The sequence below is a fragment of the Acipenser ruthenus genome, chromosome 6 (assembly GCF_902713425.1).
Source record: "Acipenser ruthenus chromosome 6, fAciRut3.2 maternal haplotype, whole genome shotgun sequence".
NCBI classification, from domain to species: Eukaryota; Metazoa; Chordata; class Actinopteri; order Acipenseriformes; family Acipenseridae; genus Acipenser; species Acipenser ruthenus.
The window spans coordinates 8,736,759-8,755,695 of record NC_081194.1 but is presented as its reverse complement, the minus strand read 5'-3'; the positions used below and the strand labels follow the sequence as shown (position 1 = coordinate 8,755,695).

General features: G+C 36.2%; 1 protein-coding gene across 6 annotated transcripts in view; it reads left to right on the top strand.

Annotated features, from left to right (window-relative positions):
- Positions 1-18,937, top strand: part of zmp:0000000755 (phosphofurin acidic cluster sorting protein 2) — an 88,235-nt gene that overhangs the window by 57,121 nt on the left and 12,177 nt on the right. For 4 of the 6 annotated variants that reach the window (XR_009328835.1, XM_059024923.1, XM_059024922.1 and 1 more), the window contains 13 exons: positions 1,307-1,458; positions 1,882-1,993; positions 3,574-3,657; positions 4,066-4,187; positions 4,510-4,642; positions 6,055-6,159; positions 7,072-7,178; positions 8,540-8,694; positions 8,957-9,067; positions 10,577-10,679; positions 11,341-11,373; positions 13,828-13,870; positions 14,353-14,395. Coding sequence is in view for 5 of the 6 variants with exons in the window: in XM_059024923.1 (XP_058880906.1) it covers positions 1,307-1,458; positions 1,882-1,993; positions 3,574-3,657; positions 4,066-4,187; positions 4,510-4,642; positions 6,055-6,159; positions 7,072-7,178; positions 8,540-8,694; positions 8,957-9,067; positions 10,577-10,679; positions 11,341-11,373; positions 13,828-13,870; positions 14,353-14,395 (1,303 nt within the window). In the remaining variant the exon portion in view is untranslated. The remainder of the gene's footprint in view (positions 1-1,306; positions 1,459-1,881; positions 1,994-3,573; positions 3,658-4,065; positions 4,188-4,509; positions 4,643-6,054; positions 6,160-7,071; positions 7,179-8,539; positions 8,695-8,956; positions 9,068-10,576; positions 10,680-11,340; positions 11,374-13,827; positions 13,871-14,352; positions 14,396-18,937) is intronic. The other 2 variants (XM_034018513.3, XM_059024924.1) reach the window with 2 other exon arrangements.

Sequence of the window (18,937 nt, the reverse complement as noted above, 5' to 3'; positions counted from 1 at the left end):
TTAAGCATTAATTGGTATTGCTTTCTTTCACAGTTTAATTCAGAGGTGTAGATTTAGAAATCATTTGTGTGAATGAAATGTGTAAGATTGCTTATTCCTCAGGAGACTCATGCTGCCTTCAACGTTACTGAAATAGCATTAATCAAGAGTAAATGTCAGCTGAAGAGATGGGAGAGATCACAGATTCATCTGTGTCACTGTCTACAACTTCATCGGTCATATTAAAAAATGTTACTGGCTGCCAAAAGGACAATTTTCATACTGTCAAACGACTAGAGAAGCATGATAAAATGTAATGTATGCTTGATCTGCAAGCATATTTTTTTTTAGATGTAAGATTTAGATTTTTTTTAGATTTTCTCTGCATCTGCATTGTCTTTATTGACACGAAGGTGAACATGTTTATGTGTGTACTCTTTGTGTATTTAGATATAATACAGTAGTAGAGTAGTAATGCTATCATTTGTAAAATATCACTTCTGTGTTCCTCCTTAGGGTTTACAGGACATGCAGCAGCTAGGTCTCCACAGGTGGTTTTCTGAGAACAAAAAGCTGGTTCATTAAATCATCAATTAACACATTAGTAGGGCGTTCATTAAGAACAAGCCTCTTGTTGTACTGCTTATTGATCTCTATAAATCTTTACACTGGCAAGTGTCTGGCAGTAAAATAGGCAATTGCCTTTATTTGTTATTGGTTTTATTACATGACAGCCAAGTGTGCTCACCTGATTAGCTCACTTTACACTGGGCTGTATTGTTCTCATTTATGGTTTTATTTGAGCTACAAAAAAATAAATGGTGTCTCTTGGCTTTATTTAATCTGCTGTTTCATGACAAAGATTATTAATATGATACAATTAATTGTATCTAAACTATCCAAAAAAAATTAAAAACTGAACACAATTAATTGAACTGTCTTGCTTTGGTTAATGTGAAATATTTAACAGCTTATAGCCTGTTCCTGTCCCAGACTCCTTGGGCAGGAATACTGGAGGCATCAGGCCTATCCACTCTTGTCTGTCTGGTTTTATTTTTTTTAAAACCGCTTAACAATGTGTCACGCTATGTTTTACTATGTGGTTCTTAAGTGGGTTATTAATTACCAGTATTTTTTATATGTTAATCCGGTTGCTTCGTCCTATTTTATTGTTAGCCGAATGAATGGATCCCCTGTGCATGGTATCCTAGCATGACGTCACAGAGAATGTGCCTGGCTGAATGTTACACTGACATGCAGAAATGGTTGAAACCTTTGATTCAGGGCAAGTTTTAAAGATGACAGCTGTTGTTGTGTGTTGCTGCAGGTTCTGGATTCTGACCCGGTGGACCAGACCCAGGAGGTGGAGGAGGATCTGGATCTGCTTTATGACAGTCTGGAGATCTACAACCCCAGCGACAGCGGGCCTGAAATGGAGGACAACGAGAGCGTCCTCAGCACGCCGAAGCCTAAACTCAAGTAAAGAAAAATAGTTTCAACAGATAGATCGCAGAGTTAATACTGTAGATAACATTTCATTTAAGGCTGTAAAAGTTTAAACGTGTAAACGTAAAATGATAATGCGTTTTTTTGAACTTTTAATCAAAAATGTACTTTTTTTATGATGAGTCTTGAATTGCTGTCCACCACTGTAATTGAATACTGTATGGGGATATGAAATGCAAATACTACTATAAATACTAAGTCAAGTGTACTTTTTTATTGGACAATAGTTTCAACGGTCAATGGTTGTTTAAGGCATATAACTTGATAAATAGATTTACATGAATGCATGTAAATTATATTCTGCTCAGTTACCAGTAAATGAAATGTAATGTAATTATTATTATTATTATTATTATTATTATTATTATTATTATTATTATTATTACTTTTTCACAGGCCATTCTTTGAGGGAATGTCGCACTCCAGCTCACAGACAGAGATTGGGAGCCTGCACAGCCAGAAGAGCCAGAACAGAGAGCATGCCAGTCCTGTGAGTGTGGCACTCAGGGTTTGTAGTATAATAATAAATGGTTTGATTTTTACAATGTGTTGTTTTTGCTGTAACACATGTCCTGAACTGAGCAGATAAGCCACAGCTGGATTTTGGAACATTTTAATAGCACTGGGGAATCACCCTGGGTTGAATCAAGCACCTTTCCATAGTTTCTGGAGATTACCCCTTAGAATAAGTATAACAACTTCTAGCAGTGTTTTTTTCCCAGCGGGTTGGTTTAAGCTAATCAAATCACCCCCCAAGTCATCATTAAATGAGTTTCAAGACTGTAAAAATCCCTGGTAGCTTAGAAGGCATCTACAGTACTATGGGATGGTAAGTTAAGGTTTATAATGCAATTCTCTGCCTTGTCTAATAGTGTTACCTATTCAGTTGAATGTCTGCTTGATGATTCTGTTTCCCTCTAACTACATTACTAAACTGGTGGGGTGAAATAAGGATTTGCCATTCCTTTTCACTTCTGAATTTTTCACTTTTTCTTAATGAATTCAGCACTATCAGTTTAAGGAGATTCAGCATCAGGACCAATTAGTTGCTGATTGTTTGAATGAGTGATGGATAAGTTAATTGAGGCAGCGGCTGTGTCCCATATTAAAGGTCTTTTCTTGTCTGCGTGGCTGAGATTACTGATCCTGGCTGGCTCTCTCTGGGGCCTGTCCTACGGTTCAAACATTCAAAGCAATTAATAATGATTATTTTAAATTTTTTTCTAAATTGAATTAATATTATATTTTACTTCTGTTCCATTCAAGCAAGAATGTTAATAGATGGGAATTGCGTCATCTGTTGTTTGCTGTCTGTGATGTGTTTTGAGTTTTGGAGCTTGCTTTTAGAGGGGGAATGTAAACACTTTAACGTAACTTATTGCTACATATTTTCACCCCTGACATCAGATACCATCAGGATCAGATCACACACACACATATATATATATATATATATATATATATATATGTTGGTTGTGGTTTGACCCATACTATAGTAGAATTAGTGTAGCTTGATCATTATTATTACTTGTTTATTTAGCAGACGCCTTTATCCAAGGCGACTTACAGAGACTAGGATGTGTGAACTATGCATCTGCTGCAGAGTCACTTACAACTACATCTCACCCGAAAGACGGAGCACAAGGAGGTTAAGTGACTTGCTCAGGGTCACACAATGAGTCAGTGGCTGAGGTGGGATTTGAACCGGGGACCTCCTGGTTACAAGCCCTTTTCTTTAACCATTGGACCACACAGCCTCCCTATTGGCCTATTGGCTTGATTGCATGTCCAGCTGCAGTACGTTTCCATATTCAAAATACCAGCACTTATTGTGCCATAATTTGTGGAAGGCAGACATGTAGACTAAAGAATGCTGATGGAATCACAAACTGGAGCCAAACACTGAAAACTACTGAAAGTGCATGTTCTGAGTTTTACTGGCTTCATATTAAAAGTTCATACAATGAGCCTTTTTTTTTTTTTTTTAGATGTGATTTTAATTAGTTTAAAAAAAAAAAAAACTGCACACATGCTTTGAATAAATTCCATTTGAGATTAACATTTTTGGATTGTCTATTTTACCTGCAGGCTGCTGAATTCCTTGAAAGTGAGAAGAGCAAACCTGCCCCCTCCAGGTATCCGGAAGAGGTTATTGTGGAATCCACGGCAGGGGTGAGCGACTCTCTACCTTGTATCTGTACATTTGTTGACTTGCGTCTAGCCGTCGGTGTACTCATCTGTTTACCCTTCGGTTGTCTGGTTGCAGCTCACCACTTCGTTTCTCTCCCAGTCTCACCCTCACTGAGAAACATTTGTACACCCTTACAAGGGTTGTTCGTAAACAAAAAAAACAAAATATATATATATATATATGTTGGTCTTATTTTATTTTTTAACAAAGTAATTTTCTAGATTTCTCTGCGTAAAGGCTCTGCATGCACAATACTGTAGATAACCTGTGTGATTGATCTTCTCACACAGATATGAGGATCTAATCAGGAACATTCCTGTACATGTTTTTGGCAAGTCTGTTTGTGGTTGTTTACAGTGTTTTAACTCAGAATTTCCTGATTCCTTTAGGAGGCTGAGGAGGAAGATTTAGGCACTGGGGATGCCAGCACCTGGGACATCAGCACAGATAAACCGACGACTTCTGTCGGGAAGCTCAGTAAAACAGAGTCCCAGAACCTTGCGTCCCCCAGGTAAATAAATCTGCTTCTGTTTCACAGTTGTTTAAAACATGTGTTTTTGTCTAGTAAAGACCACGAGGGATAGTAGCTTCCTGTCTGCGTTGCAGGATGTTTTGTCATTTTTACTTTATGTTTTTCATAGATTTTGTTTGTTTGCTTGTTTGTTTGTTTTTTATGTAAATATAAATGAGCTTTAAAAAAATTCCTTACATTAATGTATGCAGAAGGTTGCTTAGTAGCTAATTGCATTTGGGTTGTAATTCAAGCATGAATAAATTGGTGATGTTTTATTGTGCCAGACGTGTTTTTTATTTTGTATTTATTTTTTATTCAGCAAAGTCGAAATTAAGCAGCACAGACGTCCCCGAAGCACTTCGATGAAAGATCGTCAGAACTCAAAAGCACAGATTGACCGAACAAACAGCATAGACAGCGAGAGTTCACCAGATTCCAGGCTCAACACACAGGTAACTGGCAATAAACAAAGATGCAACTATTGATTCTTTACAATTCTTGTAGACATGATTACTTGCACCCTGTTGTGAGATTTTAAACTTTGTGCAATTCGGTCTGCACTGGTTAAAAGAAAGAAAGAAAGAGCCACTTGACAATACTTTCATACTTAATATTGTTGCATTTAGAAGTTACAGATACTGCTGTGTATTAAAATAGTAGTAAATAGTCATTGGAGCTTCTTGGATGAATGTGGGGGCTCCTCTAAAATTTCTTAAAACAGAACATTAACATGCTGCACATTTATTTAATTTGTTTTTGTGATGGAAGGATCTAAGTGGGCATTGGAGTGAGAGAGTCACATTTCCTGTATAAATAGATTGCTTTCTCCGGAGGTGGTCTTAGCATGTCCATGTTGCAATTTTATCTGGTTTAATGGACCACAAAAACAGTAATTCCCCAGTTTAATGAACCATAGCAGAGTCATGTTATTGTTTTTTTTGACTTAACAAAACAAAACAGTGAACTGTCACAAATGTAAATTGCACAGAAAGCCTTTGATTAATATATCTTATTTTAATGCTGTAAGGTTAATCCACCTTTGTTTACCAAGTTTCTTTCTGTTTGAACACACTCATGCATTTAAGGGTCTACACTTTGTTTTATATTTTATTTGTTTCCAAGTGGCCCAACAATAAAAATTTTAAAAAAAAACAACTTACAGCTGCTTATATAATTAAGAGCCTTGGCAGGAAGAGACATGACAGAAGGCATAAGATTGAGGAAAATTATTTCAGCAATAAGAAGTATCTTTTTTCTATCAAGGTAAACCTAATTGAGATTGCAGTATCTTTTGAAGGGTCTAGATGTTTGGTCTTATTTTCAATTACCAATATATAGTATATGGTCAGTAGAAGGGTACCCTATTGACTGGTATATTCAATATTTGTATGTATTTCAGATTTGACCATTAATTCTGTTTTCACTTGTGGTATTAATGCACAGTAACTTGCAAAATCTTCTTAAAGATTGTTTTCAGGTAAACCTTTAGTAAAACATTATATCATTTGTTGTATACCATTTATGTTATCAGGGGGCCTTTTTATAAAGCACCTCTAGGACTTAGATAGAGGACAGTAGATAGCAAGCTTTATTCTTTCTACCTATTTTACAAAACAATATTTTAAGACAGATTCCAGTATAGTTTTGTAGAAATCAGCTCAGCTAGCCTAACTTATTGAGTTAAAAGATAAATGTTTTCCTCTCTTTTTTGAGTATTTTAATATATCTGTATTAATACAGATTTAGCAGACTGCTGCCAAGATGTGTTTTGTGAAAGTGTCCCGAGGCTTGGTTTTGTAAAAGCACCCTGGGATGCTTTTTGATGAAGGATGCTGTTAAAATGTGATTGGTACGGTCTCTGCAGGTCCCTCGAAAATCAGTGTATGACCAGCTGAACCAAATCCTGATCTCTGACGAGCAGCTGCCGGAGAGCATCATCCTGATCAATACCACAGACTGGCAAGGCCAGGTAGGTTACCGGCAACAGTGTGCGCTGTGCAAGCCACACACAGGCCCACTGGGAGGGACAGTTGGGCATTAGCTAAACGCACAGCACAATTTACACAGTACCAACTGTCAGCAACTGCTTGGTGGGAGACCAACCACTGTTAACAATACTGTCTACTCATAGAAGAGATTGTCAAGGGCAGATGGGGAGGGAGGGGTTTAATACAAAATGTGCACCATACGACAGACACACTGCTGATTGGCTGAAGTGGGTGCGGGACTGTATCTAACCATTAGATGTACAAGGGGGGTGCCAAACTCTTGAAATGTAATATATTTGTTTGCGGGTCTGAAAAAGCCTGCTGTCTTTACTGTAATCATGCAGTACATGATACAATAAAAACATGCAATATAGCCACTACACACTACGGGTAATGTAAGCAAAAAAGAAGTGTGAATTTGTATTGTAGAGTGTACTGAACATCTATTTGAGTTTCACTGAATGTGTATTACAGTACAGTATGTGTTTCTTTGAAAGAAGGGGAACAGTTCCATTATTTGTTAGGAATAGGTGATACCACATGTGTCTGGCTCTTTAGGTGTTCTGAGTTCTCTTTGCAGTGAACTTAGTTGAAAAACATCCACTGAACAGTTTGATTTCTATTTTGGTTTTCTTGAAAGAAAACCAGTACAGTTCATTGCACTGTTTCCTGAATAATAATGAAGGGGACGAGAGTTTTGACACAATTGTTAGCCCTTGGAAGAATATGTTTATTGTTTTTGAAGAATACTTTTATTGTTTTGTGTTGGTTGTGATTTGAAGTTGAGCCAACTGCTGGACGTCTAAAGACCCTACTGGCACCCTTATTAAGCCGTTTCATTTGATGTATTTAATTCAATTTAGATTCATGTTCCTCTCCGCTCCCTGTTTCAGTATCTGTCTGAGATTCTACATGAGCAAAATCAGCCGATTGTTTCCACGTGTTCTGCGGTGGACGTTCAGGCAGCGTTTAACACTATTGTTACCAGGATCCAGAGATTGTGAGTAAACCCCATGAGCCTGACAGCATTAAAGCCAGCGTCTCATACTTTTCTCTGTGCTCAGTTTTGACAGAAACGCTGCCGCTATAACACAGCTCCCTGTACTTCACACTCGCATTCCTGCTCGAATTGTATTTTGTTTTTTAAGCACTATTCTTAAGGAATCCCAAATGAATTGTTCCCAAATCCAGCTTAGCACCTGTAGAATTCATGATAGCCTTCCTATATGTCTATACAGTGGGTGTTGATAGATGGATAGTGCAGCCATATTGATGAGCTGTGAAGCTGTATTGCATTGTGTTGAGACCTACTGTACATGCAGAGGCTGGGGAGGACTGTGCTCACTGAGAGCAGTCACCAGAATAATATGGTGAACAGTTGAAAATCTCCGAACTTAGCTAAAGCTAAAGAAAGGAAGACAGTATTTCAAAGTGGGTGAGAAGCAAAGGAGCTTACATAAATAGCCAGATAACTTGTACAACCCTTTACAAACTTTTTATTATAAGACCCCCTTAACCAGATATGATACCAGGAAAAGTATATCCCTGGTTCCGTTTTTTAAAGTAATAATTTGTTTTAAAGTCGTGTCAGACTATTCTAAAAGTACTCTTCTTAAAGGCAGCTGTTGAATATGTTGATTATGAGAGCTCAATAAGCCGCAGATACAAGGAGTGTCAAATGCTGTCTGTCATTTGAAAAACGAATTGAAATAAATATTAGCTTCTTTGAGCCTTTCATGTACAAATCAACTGAATAAAAATTAACTGTTTGCACTTTAAGCATATGTTAATTATTATTTTTAAAGGAAATTGATATTTATATATTTCATATAATACATACTGACGCCTTCTCATTGTACAAACTTTACAAAACTGCAGTGTTATATTTATTATGTATGAAAGTATCTCTACTATGTATTAAACCATAGTGCTCTGTCTACTTTGTAATAAAGGGTTTTTGAAATACAAATGTGTATTATACACAATTAAAATACATAGACAATATTATACAGCTTTACAATGCACTCTCTGCAGACTGTTCTCTGTTTATTGTTCTTACTTTGATAATCATGACTGTGTGTAAATGATAATCCCCAGAAAAGCAGAGCTTGAGAGCTTTCTTATGATGAAATGTTTGTTAATTTTAATGAATAGAAATAATGGTTTAAATTGTTATTGCAAAGACATATATAAAAGAAGCGATGTCAAACTATCCTGATACAGCATGCCTCTTTTTAAAAGTTGGCCATCCCTGTCTGACATTCTGATTTCTGTCTTGGGTTTCTGTGTCCCGGAGTGTGTAGTAATGCATCAGACAATCATCCTGCAATAATAATTTAATACAACTACCAATCTTTTCAGCTGTAACTGCAATTCCCAGATGCCTCCTACAATAAAAGTGGCTGTGGCTGGAGATCAGAGTTATCTGAGCACCATCCTGAGGTTTTTTGTGGAACAGCTGGCAAACAAGACTCCCGACTGGCTCAACTACATCCGATTCCTTGTCATCCCTGTTGGTAAGACAGTAACAAGTGGTCAGTGTGCAGGTTCACCATGCACATAATCTGCACTGCATGTGTATCTCTTGGATAATGTATACCTTTTATATAACTCATTAGTATAACTGGCCTGCATTGGAAAACTTAAATTCCCTGTTTAATTTTATATATATATATATATATATATATATATATATATATATATATATATATATATATATATATATATATATATATATATATATTGCTTATGAAGGCCTTATACTTTTACATTTCTCAGGCTCCCATCCACTAGCCAAGTACTTGGCATCATTTGATAGCAAATTCAACAACATCTTTATGGATACAGCATGGAGGGAGATCTTCAGCAAAACAGAGCCACCAACCTCAGGTATATAATTATAGATAATAATGATGCATTAGTACTATCTTGTGGATATTATGACTTGTGGGTTTTGATTCGTAACCATTTTCAAAAGACTTTTATTCCTGTTGACGTTTTACAATGCGTTTCCTCCAAGTGCTTCATGGAGGAACTGGAGATTGGTATCTTGTTTACAGCGGAAAGCTATACTAATGCTTCACTTCCTAGAATACTGTGTATGTGTGAAACTGGACAGCTGCAGTCTAATCTGTACAGAAGAAGCGTGAAGCAATCTGTATTGTAGGTTATACGGCCAGTGGAGGATGAATCTAGCTTGGTCCATTTTTATAGAGGTGAGAGACTAGAGGATTACACTTCTGTAAAGGGCCTTATTTCCTGTTTACACATTTATATTGGAAAATAGAACATTGAAGCATTACGGAATTAGTCCCTTTCAAACACTGCTGTTGTGGAAGCGGCAACATGTCTGAGAGAGCTTGTATTTACACAGAACTGATACCACATTTTGATTGGGAAACTGGAGATTTTCTATGAAAACACTAACATTGCAACAGTACCTATCCCACAGTCAATTAAGTACCCAGAAGAATGTGTCTAAAAATACAAAATCATTTGCAAATGTGTTTAAAAAATAAATGTTATGCAATATGTAGCACACAGGAGGCAGCAACAGTAAGTAATGACAATGTTCTAAAAGGTATGGCATGTTCTCCAATTCTTTACCCCTATTGCTAAACGTTGCTTTCAGGCATACCCCTCTAGGTAGGTTTTAGACACCACTGGCAAAGCGTAGCTGTGGAGGAGTCACAAACCAATACTGTGGGAATATTACTGTATAAAACCTGAAAACAAAATTGCCACTATAAAGGTTAATAGGGTTATTTTGCCTAAAGAACTCATCATGACATACCATCTAGCAGGAACAGAAATCAGACTTCCAGTGCATCTATTCCACATTTTAGAGTGAACTTTGGTCAGACCGCAGAGGCGCTGAGCTTAGTGTGATTGATTTCAACCAATATTAAAATAACCTGAAACCACTATGCAATGTGAGCCTTATTTATCTTAGCCCCGGATGCAGAAGTAATTACAATTGCCTATCCTAGCAAAACTGCTAGTAGTTGTTGGATGCAAGTTCAGGTTTCAAGTCGGCAATTCACATTATTATTATTATTTATTTCTTAGCAGACACCCTTATCCAGGGCGACTTACAATTGTTACAAGATATCACATTATACATTATTTCACATTATACAGATATCACATTATTTTTACATACAATTACCCATTTATACAGTTGGGTTTTTACTGGAGCAATCTAGGTAAAGTACCTTGCTCAAGGGTACAACAGCAGTGTCCTCCACTGGGGATTGAACCCACAACCCTCCGGTCAAGAGTCCAGAGCCCTAACCACTACTCCACACTGCTGCCCTTGGACTTCAGTTGTTGACTGCATTATGAGATCGCACAACAGCACGCTAGACAGTTTTCTGTTTTGTTTTTTCGTCTCTGTAGATAACATCGACATTGCAGGTCGTGTTAGCCAGTACGTAGTGGGTGCCAACGTTTCTCATCATTTCCCCATTTCGGAGGCCATGCTCACCTATAAACAGAAGAGGTAAGGAGGTCTCTCCTGTCTGAATGTGTCAGATGAAAGCATTCTGGACATTTTTTTTCTTTTTAAGTTTGCCTGTACTGTGCATGAATCTTGCTTTGAGCTTTGAAGCTTTGATCATAACGTTGACATTTGAAAGAGATGTTTACCAGGTACAGGGGGCAAGATTAACACCCTGTTTTAATTTCCCCAGAACAATCTATTACTGAGCATGAAATGCTGTCTGTCATTGAAAAAAATCATTGAAACAGAAAAAGAAAAGCTTCTATGGGCCTTTCATGTGCAAATTGCCTGAAATAAAATGCAACTGTTCACACTTTAACCATATACTAATAATATTTTATTTTTAAAAGGAAATGATGTTTATTACTTTAAAACTAACAACATGTTACATTTAAAACAAACTAGAATGTATTTTGTAACGATTGAAAACAATGTGAACTTAATCTTCAAACGTTGTTCGCTCTTAAGATGTATTCCACAGCTGGGAAATGTTCTGGCTGCAGATCTTAAATCAAAAGCAACGCCCTTCAGGATTTATTTTGTTCTGTTTTTTTTTTTGTTTTGTTTTTTTCATTTATTTTTATACAGAAAGTAAGGTACAGTATCTTTTTAACCACATGTAGTATAACATTTTGTTTTTTTTTGTTTTTTTGCATTCAAGGAAAAGAAGTTTGTATTTTGATTTTTATATCAGGTATCTTACTATTTTTTTTTGTTTGTTTTTGTTTTTTACTTCCAAATTTCTTTAACCTCTCCACACTTTTCCCCTGCATTGGTTTGGATTTGTTTTCTTAACCACACAAGTGTGTCTTGTTTTTCTTTCTGTTTGTAAATGCTTATACTGTAACATTCACTGCAGCAGCACCACTTCTGTCCGCAGAGATCATGAGAAGGTAAAAGAGAATGAGGTATAAGATGAATGGAGCCGCTTTATACAAATTTGTGGTTCAATACACCATAAAAAAGAGATAAAGTGGTACTTCACCTGGAGGCAGGACAAACTGGATGTTTTTTGAGGAAGTTTATTATGGCTAGTTTAGTAATATTATATTTTGGGTTTGTTCGCAGGATTTTGGTTGAACGTAGTTATATTTGTGTAACTGGTAATAAATCTGTCCTGAAAAATTGCTTGCTTTCCAGTTATCAAGACTTAAACAGTAACCAAATGAAATGGTATTAATTCACGTGGTTTTAATCTAGCCTCCAGAGGTACAGAAGTGCATGATTGAGGTTTTTAGCCGGTATCCATTTCCAGAAGCCTGAGGGCTGGATATGAGAGTTTAAAATGCACTCAGTCTGAGTTCTGAACTTTTAATGCAGTGATCAGTAATTGGAAATGCCTCGGCACTGCATGTCAGTGGAATTGAGAGTGTGGAGAATGAAGATATCAGCACTCTCTGCACAGATAGACTAAACCTCCTTATGTGTTTCTCCTCCCAGAGGGAGGCCCCTAAAGATATTATATATATATATATATATATATATATATATATATATATATATATATATATATATACACACACAAAAAATGTAATATCTCAAAGGAGCTGGAAGTGGCTGTCTTAACCATATTCTTAATTTGACCATCAACTTTAAATTGGGGTTCCAGAGAACAGGTTTCTAATCTGGTATAATGTATCATATGTTATAAGTATTTAATTTAAAGGAGTTTCAATAAGGCCCAAATCAAATTTTATGTCAATTGATAGCTAGTAATATTCCCGTCATATAAAATAATTATTTGATGTTTGCCTACTGGTTGGCTATTGAAACTGCAGGTGACTTGGCTTTAACATGGGTGTATGGGTAAAACAACTTATTTTTTAGCTTAGATGTCTTCCTTGGTTAACACCGTTGTTTTGTGTGTAGAAGTGTGAGAACAGGACAATCTGATAAAAGTATTTTGTTTTGCGTAAATAGCAAAGGGAATGCAGTTTTTGATTTACAATATGTGGTTAATTCAGTTAACCAGTGATTTTGTATTCAGTAGTTTTCACTGTATAAACCAAGGCCAAATAAAAAAAAGATTTGAAAAAGATCCATATGAATACTGTATTTAATTTAGTGCTGTTGGTATGCCTACAAAAAGACGCAAAGCTTTTGTAAGCCTATATTACACAAGGCGCTCATAAAATGTAATTGTAATATGACTTATTTTTTTGCATGTTAGGTGACTTTCAGCATGGCCTAAATGTATTTAACCAGCTTGGCAAATGATCAAATAGGGAAATAAGGAGAAAGCACTGCAGTTGAAGGGTGTGTTTCGCTTCGCTTTTAGAGGCTGTAATGTTGATTTATACTTCAGCATGCAGTAGCTGTTTGGACTGCAGGTTAAAGCTTGAGAATGTGCAGCATTTACATTCCCCGGAAAACTACAGCTATGGACAAAAGTTTTGCATCACCCTATAGAATTAACAAATTTTGCTTCATTAAGTCGAATAAAACCTGCTGAATAATGTTACGTTAACATATTGAATTACATACTGTTTTGTAGTTTTCCCATATGCTTGACAAAAAAATAAAAAAACATGAAATACTCTACTACTAGTATGGCTTCCGGTAGACTTATCATTTTGTAGTTTCTTTAATTACGCAATGCTAAACAAAAGATAATGTTTGTGTGTCTCAGTTCTAAAATGGTGATACAAAACATCTTTCCACAGCTGGAGAGAAGATGGGCATGGTGGCATCACTTTTTGAAAAGCTGGGCTGCCGTGTTGTGTTATGTTCTTATGCTCAGTTTGTCCAGTTTTCATCTGTTCTGTTCTTTGTAGACCGAAATACTCCAGTTGTGTTAGTTTTCTCTAACACACACACCTTACAACAAGCAATGACCTCACCAGTTCTAAGGAATACACATTCATCTCATTTATCATGTGAAATACATAATCTCTTCACATCACTTACAAAGAGATGGCGGCTGAATTATTTATCTTTTTTTGTTTTTGTTTTTTTTAATCTATATTGCATTTATGGAAACCTAGGTTGTTTTGAAATGAGCTGTTTGACTTTCTGATCTTCAAATCATTTGTCCTGCAAGATCTGAGAGACTTCCGAAAGTCAAACCTAACATAACAAACACTCAAGCCAAAGACTTGTTCTGGAAACAAAAATGAAATATAGCTCCTTCTCTCTTTTCTGTTCTCAGCCCTGATGAAGATTCCTGTCAGAAATTCATCCCTTTTATTGGGGTAAGATTTCAAAAGATGTGATTTTAACTTTTGCCTATTTTGCACCACATTACTGAATGTCTGTCTAATCAAGATACAGTACTCCTGCATCAAAATAATATGCTGGTTTATAGATGATATAGGTCAAGTCATATTGGTTTCCACGGGGATTGCTGGGATTTGATTTAGTAAGCACAGCTGAAAATAGAAAGACAGAAGTTGTTGTATTCAACTCCTTTGTCTCATTGCCCTAGTTGTGTCTGTAGTATTGAGTTTAAAATTGGGTCTCTAAAATAGGACAATCTGTGTGGGCCATAAGTTTTCAATATGGGCAATAAGGCGCATTCTCACCATGCGGAACACAGCGCTTATTTTGCATGCACACGACTGTCCTGGAACTCTTTTCTCCATCGCATGTAGTTTATGTATCATTGTAACTGTTTTTTATAGACGTATTGAAATAAACCCTTCAATAAATCTCCTTATTCATTTCCACTTCTCAGGTGGTAAAGGTGGGGATTGTGGAACAGAATCTCTCTGCCTCAGGTAAGACTTTTGTACATCTTGTCCTGGGTAATAACAAAATTAATAAAGAAGATCACATTTTTGTATAGACATTTTAATGGCGCCAGATCTTATTGCAGTCCTTAAACTAATATATCTGCTCTAATGGGGACGCTGTATTTGTATTGTATTTACAGAAGTAATCCTTTACTGCAAAACAGTTCTCTTTTGTATTACATTGAACACTGCATTCCCATGTTTATCATGGTGTTTCAACAATGCCCCTCCAGCATGGTTCTGTCCATTTCCATGGCACAACATCCTAATTCCTGGTTTGGGATACCTTCCCTATCTATAAACATGTTTTGTCAAAGGACAAACAGGTTATTAAATCACAAGATTCAAATCATTTCACGGGTGGCGATAATTGGATGTGTCGCTATTTTTAGATTATTCATTTCCATAACAAATAAGCAACAAACTGTAGAATAAATATAGACTACATTCACGTGCCTGTGGTATACATTTCATTAATCCATTTTATCCAAATGTTGCTAAATCCAGGGATATTTTTCATAAAAGTATACTGTTATGTAACCAGCTCTGAGAGACCAAGAGATTATTGTGCGAGCAGCTGAATACACTACAGTGTAATACCTAATGCAGATACTAAATGCTGAACTGTCACAAAAATACGGCTTAACTTTTAAAAGAAAACTGTATACATTATGTCCTGTCAGCCTGGACTAAAAAGTGTTGTAAATAGTTAAGAATTCAACGCTGTTAAAAATGCTTTCACAATGTCTAATACCACCTCTCAAATGTCCTTGATTCCAAGGAATGGCTTTAATTATTATTGAGTTATAATAAATCAGCTAGGCCTTTACAACACAATCTCTGGGAGATTTATTGTCTCTGGAAGTTTGCAACAGCCTTTTTAAATGAGGCATGCAGGCCTCCAGCATTTTGCTTTGTTTTCTTGGAAATGAAGGTCAATAAGGTGGATTTTTCTCATTTTTAATTTGTCTTGTAGATCTGAAACCCTAAAATATGTTGTGTTCATGAATAACAATATTGCCTCGAATTTCATCAGGATAATGGTGCTAAAAATCCATAAATCTAACAAACAGCATAAACAAAACAAGGATATGAAAATTACACCCATAAAAAAATAATCTGATTGGACTGTCAGACACGGTATTGATTCTGACCCTTTCTCCTTTTAAATTTGTCAGTTTCATTACCTTTTTGTTATTACTGCTTGATGCTGAAGCAGGACCCATTTTTTCTGGATTTAAAATGCAGGGTTGGTTATAAAGTCAGTAGACCATTTTGCAGTGATGGTATGAAGGGGGGAGGAGGGGGAGAATACCTAACCGATATATATAACAGATCTGCTCAAAGTGTAAGTAATACCACATAGAGTAAATGTGATATTTTGTATTTCCACTAGGGGCAGACTGTTGCAGGGGGACAACTTTAATAGTTAAACTCTGGCGTACCTGTTGAAGAGTTTAGGCGTGATTTCTAAGAGCTATATTGAGGCTAGATGTGATGACTGAATCAGTAAATAGAACCTGAACAACAATAAGAATATATTAATTATGATATTTCTCATCCATTATACATCAGGTTTCTCTTTAAGGCAGTAAAACATATAGGGCCCGGCACTACGACAGGGAAAATACATTAACGCGCTGCGAGCACTAGCCCGCGTTCGCCTGAGGCGGCTCTTGAGGGGTTTGCAAAGTAGGTGGAGTTTGAGGTATCATTTGCCAAAAGCTATTTTCCCCTCTCATCTATGGGCTATTAAAGAGTGCAATTAAAACATGGTCACATGTCTCTTATTAGCGCACTGCTACACACCTCTCCTATAAAAAGCAGGTAAAAGTAAAAAGAAAAAAGAAAAATTGTTGGATCTTGATATAGAACGAAGGTAAAGGATAAGAAGAAGGAGATACCTTCCTGTGAGGGTTTATAAGCAAAGGATCAGTTTTCGCACTTACTGGTAGTCAGTGTATTTGCCGATTTCGAATTAATAAGCAAACGGGAGCTGATTTATGCAGTATACTCCATTTAGATTAAGGACCCAAGGCATGTGTTTCTAATGCTTTGCCTGTTGCTGTAAAGGTAACTGCAGCACTAGTTTTTTATGCAACAGGTACATTCCAGACATTGCAGGCAGTCATGTTTTTCAATATGTTTACATCAAGTGAATGGTGCATTGTTAAAAGTGGCCGGTGATTGTATACGTTTCCCTGAAACCAGATACCAGCAAGAGCAAACAAAGATAGATTAATTTTAATATTGCTGGTTTTTCACGGGTACTGTTTGCAATAGATTGTACTCATGTCCAAATACGTACACCTTCTGAAAATGAAGCAGTACATTTAATCATAAAGGCTTTCGTTCTTTAAATGGCCAAGTACTGTGTGATGCTAAAAATATAATAACTGATGTTTTTGCAAACTACAAGGGATCCAGCCACGAGTCTTTCATGCTTTCTCGGTCATCCATCTCGCTGTACTTTGAAAGAGATGACATGTATCATATTTTACTGATAGGTGACAATGGATACTGTCTGAAAAGATGGCTTTTGACACCAGTTCTTAATCCACAAACAGCAGGTGAAAATGTATATAATGAGGCACACAAAACACTGCAATACAGTCCGAAGAAGGTTGCAGACATATTTCTGTAGCATGTTCATGTTGTGTACTACACAATATAGCTACTACTCATGGATGTTAGACATTAGTGAAAACAGATGAAATACCATTATTCAACAGGAGGCTGACTGACATTCCAAATGATCCAGTAGTGCCAGAAATGTTCCCAACATTATCATTGTCAATCACTTTGAAAATGAATATTGATATTTCTGTGCTTAACAATTCGGGGTAAGTTCATTCTTGTTAAATATATATTAAATGTGAAACATTAAACATACAAACAAATGTTGAAACAAAAATATATTGTATGTATATCGTCATACTATATGCATCAATAACAAATACAATGCATGTCTTTAAATTATTATTATTATTATTATTATTATTATTATTATTACAAATACACAAGAATAATATGCTGCAAAACAATCAAAGTACACGTGTACATAAAAAAAAAAAATCCACTTTCACAATGTGTTTAAACCTATTTGTGATTCAGTTTAAATAATAAATAAAACATGTAGCCAACTGATTGTTTTATAATACGTGTCTTCGTGGTGCTAACTTTGACTGAGTACCACGTTTTATATCGTAGTATCTTTTTCTACATTCTCACAGTCTGCTTTACAGAGGAAGTGGTGTTTTTATTATTTTATCAACCTCTTGCCAATCTTTTCTTGACTTGTTATAATTAGTACCATCTTTACGGGACCCAAATAAATCAGAACTGCGATTCTGAACCTCCTCCAACAACATTCCTATATATCTTTCTAAATGTCTCTGCTTCCTTCACATTGACGTTTACCCCCCCCCCCCAAATGAGGGACGTATTGGAAATATCACTGCTTCCTTGTTCTTGACGTTTCGCTCATTGCCATCTTTCTATTTGCACAGTTACAACACTGAAATTGGCAATTTTATATATAATTAATTAGTTACCATAAGTTTACTAAGTCACAACCCCCCAAGCTCACATATTCACTCACCACAGGAAGCATGCAACTTTGGATCTGCACACGCCTTTGCCCATGCCCAGGTAAAATCACGCCCATCGAGTACAGCTGATTTCCCAGACCCTGATTAGCCCTAATCAATCAGGACTAGGGTGGTCTTTGAAACCAGCCAATAGCCATCAGTGACCAGGCTCATGTTGGTAGCCCTGGAATCTTATTTCCCATTTATTTATTTATTTATGTATTTATTTATTTATGTTTTTTAACACCACACTTGAAATTGGCAGTTGTCAAATAAAAAATAAATTAATTAATTAAAAAAAAAAAACACCTTACTAAAATAAAGAAAATACAAGTTTATGGCTGTGTTGGTTTGCCTTTCAGACTCTGAGCATAAATATTTGACAAATGATTATCCCATTAGACCTGTATTATATGTTTTACCAAAGGTACACAAATCACTTAAAAATCCACCGGAACACCCTATAGTTGCAGGTGTTGGTTCTTTAATGGACCCGTTGTCTAATTATGTAGCTTTTCATTGAAGATTATTCGTGGTCAAATTACCTTCTTACCTTAAGGACACTGGAGATTCTATTGATCAATTGTCTAAGTTAAAACTAGAAGGAGATAATATACTCCTAGCTACGTTAGATGTTGTTAGCCTATATACAAACATCCCTCACAATGAAGGCTTGGCATCTTTACATTTTTTTCAAAATCAACGAGAAGGCCCACAAAACCCTGCAACCAATTTTTCTGTTGAAATGGCACAGCTGGTACTTACTAAGAATTATTTTCTATTTGAAAAAAAAATATTTACAGATACAGGGCACTGCTGTGGGTGCAACTTTTGCTCCTGATTATGCTAATTTGTTTATGGGTTTTTTGGAACACAATGATATTTACACTCATAACCCTTTATATAGAACATATTTAATTTTGGAGACGATGTATAG